General features: G+C 41.2%; 1 protein-coding gene across 1 annotated transcript in view; it reads right to left on the reverse strand.

Moving 5' to 3' along the window:
* Smg5 (Smg5 nonsense mediated mRNA decay factor) overlaps positions 1-10,635 on the reverse strand; it is a 66,671-nt gene extending 56,036 nt beyond the window's left edge. Inside the window, exons 1-4 of the mRNA XM_050169245.3 lie at positions 10,387-10,635; positions 4,578-4,676; positions 4,118-4,238; positions 3,309-3,471 (exon numbers count right to left, since the gene is read on the reverse strand). Coding sequence (XP_050025202.1) covers positions 3,309-3,471; positions 4,118-4,238; positions 4,578-4,676; positions 10,387-10,457 — 454 coding nt within the window. The 5' untranslated portion in view covers positions 10,458-10,635. The remainder of the gene's footprint in view (positions 1-3,308; positions 3,472-4,117; positions 4,239-4,577; positions 4,677-10,386) is intronic.
* Positions 10,636-10,875: the final 240 nt, after the last annotated feature.

Consider the following 10,875-nt stretch of genomic DNA (forward strand, 5'->3'; position numbering starts at 1 on the left):
AGTGGAAGTGTGCCAAATCTGCTGGAAGCATACTACCAACTGTAGTTACGTGGTCTCCTTTTCCGATGCCTCCACTTCTTTTGTGGTTGTACAGGTGCACGTGGCAATGTCAGCTAATTTGAACCCTAACAATAGATGAACAATAAATTCTGCCATTGCTTTGCTTTTTCTTGTTATTAAAGTAAGTTTATGTAAGGAGATGCATACCCCTGCATTCCAACACCTGACAAAAAGAGAAACGTTTTCCAAAGTCATAGCGATATACAAAAGAAGCTTAAGAAAGAGTTCTAGTGAATAGTTCATGAGTCATGTCACAGGTATTGTACCATAACACAAATTTAATGCATTCCATGTGCATGGCAGCAGCTGTCTAAAAAGCTTGTGCAAAGGTGCAGTCATTCTTCATTAAGGAACATGAATGTCATTTTTTTGTTCAAAGAAATTTCGGAAGTTCTTATCAGGCAAACACAAGAATCCCAGAGTGCTTGAAGGCATCAACCATTTACCTTTGTCGATGATGGACGCTCGTTTTCAGCCTACAAGCTTATTTGAGTGAGAACAAGCACAATATTGAACTTAAAAATCTAGAGGTGATAATCACCGTGTTCCTGTCCTTACATATTTTAAAATACTATATTTAAAAGTGCATAACTTGTCTTTTTTTCTTACTGGAACATTTGCTGACTTCAATGCACTGAGCCTGGATTTTAGCTGCTCTCATTAATTGTTTAGCAGCCCTTCCTGGCATATTTTCTTATTTTCATCTTTCCTCTACTCAATCCACCATTGTAAGCAGGAAAGTTTGGCTCTTAAATATGTGCTACCTGTCCCTAGTGATAGAACAAATGTTTTTGAGCGTGCTGGCTCCATCATGCAGTTGGACAAACAAGCAACCTCTCATGTGCTCAGTAAAGCCCTGTAATGCTATGGACTGCATGGACAATTTGATAGCTGCCTTTGAAACCTCAGAAGGAAATGCTAGGCCAATTTTATACAATTAAAATTGGTTACACAAGTTTAATACAAAACATGTCATGGTTGGCGAACAGAATATAGTGCCTAAGGTGAGGCTCTAATACCTGCCTTAGGCGCCTAATACCAACATCTTTAGCACTTATGATCCGGCCTCTAGCTATGACATAAACCACAATGGAGGACTCAGGATCACTGCCACAGCACTTCCACCACCAGGAGTTAAAAACAACAACAACAACAACAACAACAACAACAACAACAACAACCGAAATTAGAAATCTACAGCAGCAGAAGTATATCAGTCAGTCACCATGACAGCTAAAGGCTATTGCAAACAAAATATTTCAAAAATATTACCGTGACAGTGTGGGTAGTGATTATGTACAAAATATAGTTTTGTAAGGCGCTTTAATTAACAAGCCAGAACGTCGCACAATACACAGGTCTGTTGATCAAGCGTCGGGCACTGAGCGCGCGAGCTCTGTTCTCGAGCGAGGCGTTGACGACGCACCCGAAGCACAGGCCTGTCTTCTTCGCTACATTTTATCGGACTATAATTATAGTCAGAATGATTAGATCAGCTTTGCTTAGCTTTCCTTGCTCCAGGATGTCATTTAGTGTCTAGAGGTATTCTCTGTATGCTTCACCGAGAACTTGGTTGAACTAGTGCTGGCATCCACTCCTTGAAGTCGTGTAAACGCTAGCACATGTTTACGTCTCGTAAAAGAATGACACATTAAGCATAATCAATTGATGACGAAAATTGTGCACACTTGAGGAAGGTGAACATAACAATATGAAGCTGTGTAATTATGCACTTGATCATTCAATTCAATTCAGGTTTATTCAACATCTGTCAGATGTTTGGACCACAGGCAAAAAGCCTGAAAAGGCTTGACTGGGTCTGTGCCCTCGAGCATGGCATACAGTGGTATCAATTCCATACATGTACAGGAGAAAACCAATATGCAGGAAATGCAATAAAATCTACAGAAAACTACAAAACAATGCAAACAAGTGATAAACATATACTTAAAGAAAATCCATAAGGTATACAAAGATGTAGTGAGAAATTCACTGGATCAGAAATGAAAAGAAATAGAGAAAAATTGTATTTCAACAAAAAGTAAAACAATGGAGATTGATACATATATGCTTCGTAGCTCTTTCAAGGAGATAAATGTAAAGGTTACGAAGAGCAGAGGGGAGTATATTCATTAAGAGCGACATTTTTTGCATCAAAAGTGTTCAGCAAGCTAGGAAGTGTGTGATGTATAATTTATCATCCTAATTTGTATGAGTGAGAGGTACATGCCATTGCTCAGGGCAACAGGTGTTTCTTTCAATGTTTGCAAATGTAGGTATGTTTATATATCTTTGATATAGGTGAGAGCTAACCAATAATTGAAAAGATGTGTGAATTTCAGATCTGTGAATCTGTGCCAGAACTGCCATGAGCGTGTACAGTGCACTTCCGTCAATTCAATGTTGCAGTTCATTCAATCCTGAGTGGAAGTCCTGACTGGCGCCCATGCATTCCCATGAGCCCAATGTTTCAATATTTTGATCCCGATATTGGCATTCGCCAGATATTTCAAATTTGACCTGGCAGCACACACATCTCACCCCTATGGTGGCCCCAATAGCAACCCCTTTAGTGTCAGCGTCTGTCTTGGCAGACCTTAGCGGACGGTGGATGCGTTGAACACACGTCATCTCCTGTCCAAAACGCCTATTTTCAGCCTGCTCTAGGAGGATTTTCAACCAATAACCGTAGCTCACAATGTCTGATTATGATACCTACCTAGTTCTAACACGTGCATTTTCTTTTATTTTTCACTAGAAAAGCTGGGCCTAACATTGCCTGCACGGTGCAATTGAACACGAAACCAAAACCGGCTTTGTGACATTTGTATGCCTTAGCAAATAACACGAATGTACTGCAGCGAAGGTGACCTTAGAAACTGCACGGCAAAGCTGACTTAAGGAAACCGGCAGCCATTGTGCAACACATATTTAACATTCCTTGCTAAAATATTGGTTGAGCATTAGATTTCCACTTTGTTTAAGGGCTTTAATGTAATTTATAAATGAGTTTTTTACTTTAGACACATAAAAAGAAGGCGCGCATTTTATTTGGAGGCCTGTTGGCATAGAGCAAATACTGCCAAATGAAACAGTGGTGCGTCTTGGAATTCTTTTCTGCATTTTGTTTAATTTGACCAGCTGAATAATTAAATCAATTTCATCGGCCTAGTCAAAATAGCAGGTAGAATTAATGGAAGTATATTGTATGCTGCATTTCGGCAAATGAATGAGAAATGGGAACTCACCCCTGTTCAGGCCTTGGTACTCCCAGATTAGTGGCATGTCAACATTTGTCTCCAGGTTGAGTTGAGATTCCGCCTGAAGCCGAAGCAACAGGTGGTGGTAATGGCCCCAGCCAGAAAGCAGGTGTGCCCGCAACTCAACCACACATTCTTCCTCTGCAGAAGCCTGCAGCATGACATTGGTACAAGAGCGGTACTAATAAGTTGGATAGTTGTTTTCTGTACTACACTACCACACAAACCCTATTCACTATCATTCCCAACAGAAAAAAGAAAGAAAAGAAAGGGAATAAATAAATAAGCAAGCTATCATACAAATAACCAAGAAAGCAGTACAAAGTGAACGATGACAAAGAAAAAGAAAGAACAAAAAACAAAAGTTGTTCCACCCCATTTTCCCCCCTAGAATGACAAAGTTGAGCTAGTTTGTAGGGATTCATGCTAGAAAAAAGTTACGTGTGCAGACAGGGACACAAGAAGAGGGAAATGGACAACACAAAAGCTTTTGTGTTCTGTGTCATCGTCTACTGTGCCCTGCCATCATGAATAAGTTTTAACTCATCCGGTTCACTATCCGTGTGCAGTAGTAAGCCTGGCCTGTCCAGGACTTCTGTGACTGCAAAGTGGATAGTGGCGCCGCTATGTCCACATAATGATACACACTATTAGCAAAACATAGCATAAAGTTGAGGGCGCCAATTTTTGACAACCTCTCAAAGTGTCTACACTTCGCCATAGCAGAGGATGCGAGTGCTTGCACTCATGCAACTCGTACTGTTGACTACACATCATTGCAAAGGGGGAGGCAGTACCTTTGTAGCCTTGTAGTGTTGCACAACATCGTAGTAAACCTTGCGCCAGGTGAGTTCCTCTGCCTGACGGCCATACTGGACTGGAGCAGTGAACAGGAGGCGCTCACAGTAGTCCTTAAGCCTGCACATATAAAAAGAAGGCAATGTTACGTGTGCAGGCAGGACATGAGGACTGCTGCTCATAAAATGAAAAATTAAAGACAAACCTTGATTCAATCACGTCCGAGTAACAAATGCACTATGCTTGCAGGAAAATCTTAAAAGTCATTCCCTGCTTCAAGCTATGATAGAATCATGATGCTGTGAACGTGGTTGGTACAAGTTTGCTGCTTTTATGTTACTGCAACAATAACATATTGAGATTATAGTACAACCTGCTTCCCTGATGCTTCTCACAAGAAAAAAAAGAAAAAAGAAGATAGAGAGAAAGAGAGAAGTAGGAAGACAGTTCCACACGCACCTTGCCCTCAGATGTGTCACCTCTGGAGCCAGGTAGGCTCCAAACGATGAAGCACCCCGAAGCCACTCCTCCAAGCGTCGAGCTGCTTCTGAGGCACTCCTGCAAAGGTGAGTGTGGCAATGCCATATCATGGTCAGAGTGGCACATTTATTGTCATGGCACACTTCAAGGGTAGCTGCATGAAGTGGAGAGAGATTAGCTAGTGCACTGTGTAGCGAATGTTACTACGTCTTTCTTGTGCAACTGTCATTGAAGGACACTGGCAGTGACTGACACCTGCTTAAAGTAGCACTAAATTTGTCCATATGACAGAGGTAAGAAGACAAGTTTGGAGTAGAGCTTAGCTGAAAGCAAGGTCTACAGGTGGGCTTTGTTGAGGAGATCACAAGTTTTGCTGCCCAAAAAACGAATAAAAATAAGTTAATAAATAAAATAAAAAACATTGGCAGATCCCACACACATGTGGGAATTGGTGATAAGGAAAGCTTTCTTTGATGTTTATTGAAATGTCTTCAGTTCTCCTTTGCTTCTATGTATAAATGTTTCTTCCTTGATGCATACTCTGGTTTCGTTTTGTTCACTTGACTTCACGCTTGGCTGCTTCTGTTGCTAACTTTTTCACTCCTCTGTCGGCCAATTTTTGTTGCCAACTCCTTCCCTGCTCCGTAGCTTCACACCTTGCTCAATGCATGCTCTGGTTCATTTTATTCACTTGACTTCTTTCTCCACAGTCAGCTGCTTTTGTTGCCGACTTCCTCACTTCGTGCTTTACTTATTAAATTAAGTTATGGGGTTTTACGTGCCAAAACCAAAGTCAATGTCTTCTTAAGAAAACATTATTTTGGATTCAATAATCAATGTAGACAACAAAATAATTCATGGAGCTTTCTTGCACGGAAATAACCTAAATAATCAAGCACAATATGACATTTGTCAAGTCGCATAACATGTATCAGAATAGGGTTTTCAGCGCAGAATTTTAGAAAAGCAAGGCCTGACCTCATCAAGCTATCCTATCCTTGGCAGAAAATGCAAAGAGTTGTGAAAGCATAATGTAGTATCCTTGCCTGATTTGCTGTTTTTCTACAGTGGCCCATTATTTTTCTGTAAATGGCACTCTGGAAGTTCCTGATTAGCAATGTTCACAGTGCTAAACAGATCACTAACTACCAGTAGGGCTCTCACAGCGCACTTGCTTTCCTACCTGTTGGTATACTATTGGTCATATTGACAGCAATGTTCAACATTGCTAGATCCATATAACCATGCTCAATATGGCTATATGGATCTCAAGAAAGAGTTTCAGCATTCTTTATAATCACACTGATTGTAAAATTGAATTGAACATGCAGGGCATGCATGTTCCTACCATGGAACAAAAACATTATATGGAGGAGCAATGAAATGAGTGCAACCATGGAAATCTTGTTTAAAGCTAAAATGCAACAACTGCATTACATTTCTGCGCAACCTTGAAAACTACGGAACCGACAGTACACTGAAAGATCAAAATACACCGCAGTGCCCAGCCAGTTAACAGGCAAATGTGCATAAAATGATATTAAACGATTTTAAAAACATGCTTGTCTGTCTCCCTGCTAACTGAAAGAGAATGCTAAATGACTTTACAATCATTAATGGCATCCATTTAAATAGCACAAAAGAAAGCAAAAACACACAAAAGGCACATAAATTTCTATTTGCACATAATTTGGTGCTGCAATTACACTATTTTTATAAAGCAATGGCAATTCATCCATCACAACTGAAGGTACATGAAATAATTATTGTGTAACAACTCCACTGCATTTAGGGGACATGTCGTGAGTGTGCAGCATAGTGTGCTGGCTTTTATTGAACTCCACTCGGCAACAGTACAAGCTCTGCCATAAGACAGCATCGCAGCTGCCCTGTCTGTTTCCATGCTCCAAGATGTGCTTTTCAAGGAACACCAACATTGTTAGAAGTTTTTCTCTGTCATGACATCATGGAAGCGTATGAATGTAATCGACTGGCACATCTACACAAATTCTTTTTCCATTGGATAGTCGTGTATATATCACTACATTCTAAGGTTGTCACCCACAATATATGTCATCCGCCATACTGCTTTATATTTCACAACATGAAATATGTCAGCATGCAAAGCGATATGAATAACTGAATATAACCATTCTAAATCACAGTTCCATGAAATATAGTGATTCAATGCAAACAGCATCATATCTTTGTAAGACTTAACAAACTGGGGTGCGACTGGAGATATTTTGTTTGATACGCGTTCTGTTCAGTTGCTGCAACGTCACAAAGTTGCAGTATGCAAAATTTGTGACAGCGGGGTGGAGAGAGCAGCCAATCAGGAAGCGGTGACCTCCCCGGAAGTTTACTTCCGTCGTTTGTCGTCTGCTTGCAGACAGTATACTACAAAAAGAGATGTTTCTTGTCTTCCAAATGAATGAAATATTTATTTAAAAAACTTATTTTTCTTCTCAAGCCCAAACACGTTTTCAAATAGTAGTACGTGCGACTACTGCAATTTATAACTATTAGTTTCTTTGCGTTGTCCCTAGGTGGTGTCGCGCACAGTGAGAAAAAAAAAAAACAACGGGAAGAGTGGCGCACTTTTCAAGAGGCAGCGACAACATTCCAGTGGCTTGCTGGCACCGATGATGGAGTCGATTTCTCCGTACAACCAACGCATTATTTGTTTCGAGAAACAAAAGCGACGCCGGAATTCACTTCCTGCCATTTCTTCAAACGCGTTTCGCACCGCCACCCGCTCTGCTCCTTCCTCTAGAAACGCCAGCGCAACAACCTAAGTTCCCAACGGAAGTGCCATTTTCTAGAATTAAATTATGGATTGGATTCAAATGTGCCATGCCGCAGCCGCCTGTTGGATCCAATCCAATCCACCAGACGCGCCATGCGAAGCCGCATGATCGCTCCAAACTTCCCAGCTCCCGTCGGGTTCGGCGCCTAGCAGACGAAATGCTCGGTGGGAGGATGATTGACAGGAGCGTGTCGTAATTTTGACGTCACCAAAAACGTGGCCGCGCCCGGAGGCTGGCGACGTCGGCGCAGAGTAGGCCAATCGCGCGCGCCGGTAACTGAATGAACACGCCAAATAACCATCTCCGATCGCACCCCTGATCAGCAACTGGGAGAATATCATTGAAAAGCTTCAAATGTGTATCTTGACATGCTTGCTACTACCACACTGAATCCCATACAAACGATATCTCCTGCCTAGGTAACATGCAACAAAGCTGCCTTGGGCCAGTGTAATGCAGCAATTTATTCCACTCTATTCATTTCCCTTCTGATTATTCAGTGCTCACAATCAGCCATATAACATAGGTTTGGTGTTGCTTAGATGACTAATGAAACATGGAAGGGAAAACAATTGGAATAAAATAGTTATATTTTTCTGCATCCGGAGGAAGCATGGGTCAGCAGAAATTACCAGTAAAGGGTCATGAGCAAAAAGAACAAGGAGAACCAAGGGGTTCAATCCTTTTTTTTTTCTTTATTTGCATTCACATAAGCACACTGGCAATTAAGCCAGGGAAAGCACAGGGGAAATTAACTGGTACTTCAATGTTTGCAGGATCACTGAAGCTTCAGCTTATACCATCAGAAGCCAACAAACAAAGACACCAAGGAAAACATAGGGGAATTCACTTGTAACTTACTAATTGAATTTAAAGAATGATAAATTAATGGCAATGAAAGTGGATGAAAAAATAACTTGCCACAGGTGGGGAACAATCCCACGTCTTTGCATTACGTGTGTGATGCTGTAACCAATTGAGCAACCGCGACGCGGTTTCCCCATCCACTTTCTTGGGTATTTATGGGTTCATTTCTTTAATTTATCACTTCTTTAATTCAATCAATAAGTACAAGTAAATTTCCTTATGTTTTCCTTGTTGTCCCTGTTGGCTACTCATGATGTGATTAATAAAAATTGGGCCTCTCGGTTAACTCCCTTTCCTCATGTTCTTACATAATGAGGGCCTCGAATTCGGCAACATTGATGCCTTCAGGTAGCATGTGTGGGTTTATTGCCCAGTTGCCTCCACCCAGAAAGATCACATACTCGTGACGCCTGCGGCAAGAAGGATGTTCCACATCCGCCGCCCAGGTCTGTGAGTGGTGGCGCTGGCGGATACTCCCAAGGTTATTTCTAGTAGAACACATAAATACCCAAGAAAGTGGATGGGGAAACCGCACCATGGTAGCTCAATTGGTTACAGCATCGCACGCGTAATGCGAAGACTTAGGATCGTTCCCCACCTGCGGCAAGTTTTTTCATCCACTTTCATTGCCATTAATTTACTTTTTCTTTAATTCAATTAGTAAGTACAAGTAAATTCCCCTGTGTTTTCCTTGGTGTCTTTGTTTGTTGGCTTCTCATGATTAATAAAAATCAGGCTCCTCGGTTAACCCCCTTTCTTCAAGCTTCAGCTTAGTGTGACTATGACTACTAGAGCAGTCTTTATACACGAGGGTTTTAAAGTGAAAGTGGACTCTATTGTCAGTACCAAGTCTGTCTTGAGACTGGCTATGATGTTGCAGGATATGGAATACAGACGCAGCGCAGAGTGCAAGTAGCAACTATGGAAAGTGAGGAAAAATTAGTTCAGAAATAGTGATTTTAAATACGCAGTAGTTAGTACCCTGATGACTATCAGTCGTCGTTCAAATTCAACTAGGCATAACGTGACAACAAACACTAGCAGCACTCGTAACAATGCTTGTAGGTTGCTGCACAATATTGAAGTGTCATCATGCATAGAAAAGAACTATGAAAATTATAAAATTATAAATCAAGATTAGTCATTGTGATTATAGATTTAACCTATGCTTCCAGCTTTATGCCTGATGAAAAAAAAAAGAAAAAGATACATTTAAGGACATATCTTGAGTAATGTGTGGCCAATATATATATATATATATATATATATATATATATATATATATATATATATATATATATATATATATATATATATATATATATATATATATATATATATATATATATATAGAGAGAGAGAGAGAGAGAGAGAGAGAGAGAGAGAGGTAAGCAGCAAGCGTTTTCGAATTGCTGTGTGTACTTTCGTGGTGCAAATAATGAGATATGGCAAGATAAAATATGTGCAACGATTCCATGCGACATTGCCGCGTAAAATTTGTACCCCAGGCAGCGTGCAAAGAGAAACGTTCGCAGACAGCTTGGAATATTTGAGCTTAAAACACGTCATTTCGCTCTAAAAGTGCAATAATTTTCTCGAGACAAGAACGCGACGCCACCACACAGCCTCACAAATTTTGCAGAATATATCTTTTTTTTTTAATGCAATCCAAGTTTACACACTGACTAAACGCGCGAGATAAGGAACAATAATGAAATTAATAAAGAAGGGACGTACTGCCCTTCGAAGCATTTTAAGACATGCATCAAAACAATCTATATTTTGTCATGCTTATTTAATTTGAACTTATTTACGGCCTTTGTTTAGTCTTCTCCGAAGCGTTACGATAGCCACGCTTACAAATGGGAGTTAGCCGAAATCATGTTTTGTATAAACGAGCGCTCTTTTTCGTCACACAATTGCTCAAAGCAGACTACTTAGCGTCCGGCGTGTCAAACGAAAGGTGTTGCGTTCGTCACCAACGCGCGCTATTGAGACGAATGGACGGCTGCAGTACGTGGCGGGAGATAGCACCGGGCGCCTCGGCAATCAACCATCAGCGTTTTTTCATTAAATATCGCAGCGAGCAGCAAATTATAAGCCTAACTCACCGATAGAGTCTTCTGGATAACTCGGAGCTTTCATACTTCGCTTCCGTATATGTCTTGGCACCCTTCTGCATTATATCACCTGTTCATTTTCATAGGTTTTGGCTCCCTGCTACGCACTGCTATGCCAAAGAACAATTTTGTGGCGAAAGTAAAGCTGTCGCTGGCATAACATGCTGTTTTCCGTCCGACGCACATCTGGTCATCTGCGCCCGTCTGCACGCGGGCCCTGATTGGGTCGTAGACGAACAATATGCCGACTGCGCTTGGCTCTGCGCGGAGCCATTCGGCTGGCGCCGCGCCGCAGTGGCACGTTTATGTCGCGAGCCGTCGCGAGGAATACAGTGGTCGCGTCAAAAAAGAAGTAACGACAATGTTTCTACTTTGTCAGTAACAGTACGAAATAAAATGTGTGTCTGGTCGTTTCACCTTCTCGCTTTCATGATTGCGGGCATTGCAAAAGCACAACCTCCGCGACTCGCCATGCGAACT

Source organism: Dermacentor andersoni, chromosome 3, assembly GCF_023375885.2.
Source record: "Dermacentor andersoni chromosome 3, qqDerAnde1_hic_scaffold, whole genome shotgun sequence".
Lineage (NCBI taxonomy): Eukaryota > Metazoa > Arthropoda > Arachnida > Ixodida > Ixodidae > Dermacentor > Dermacentor andersoni.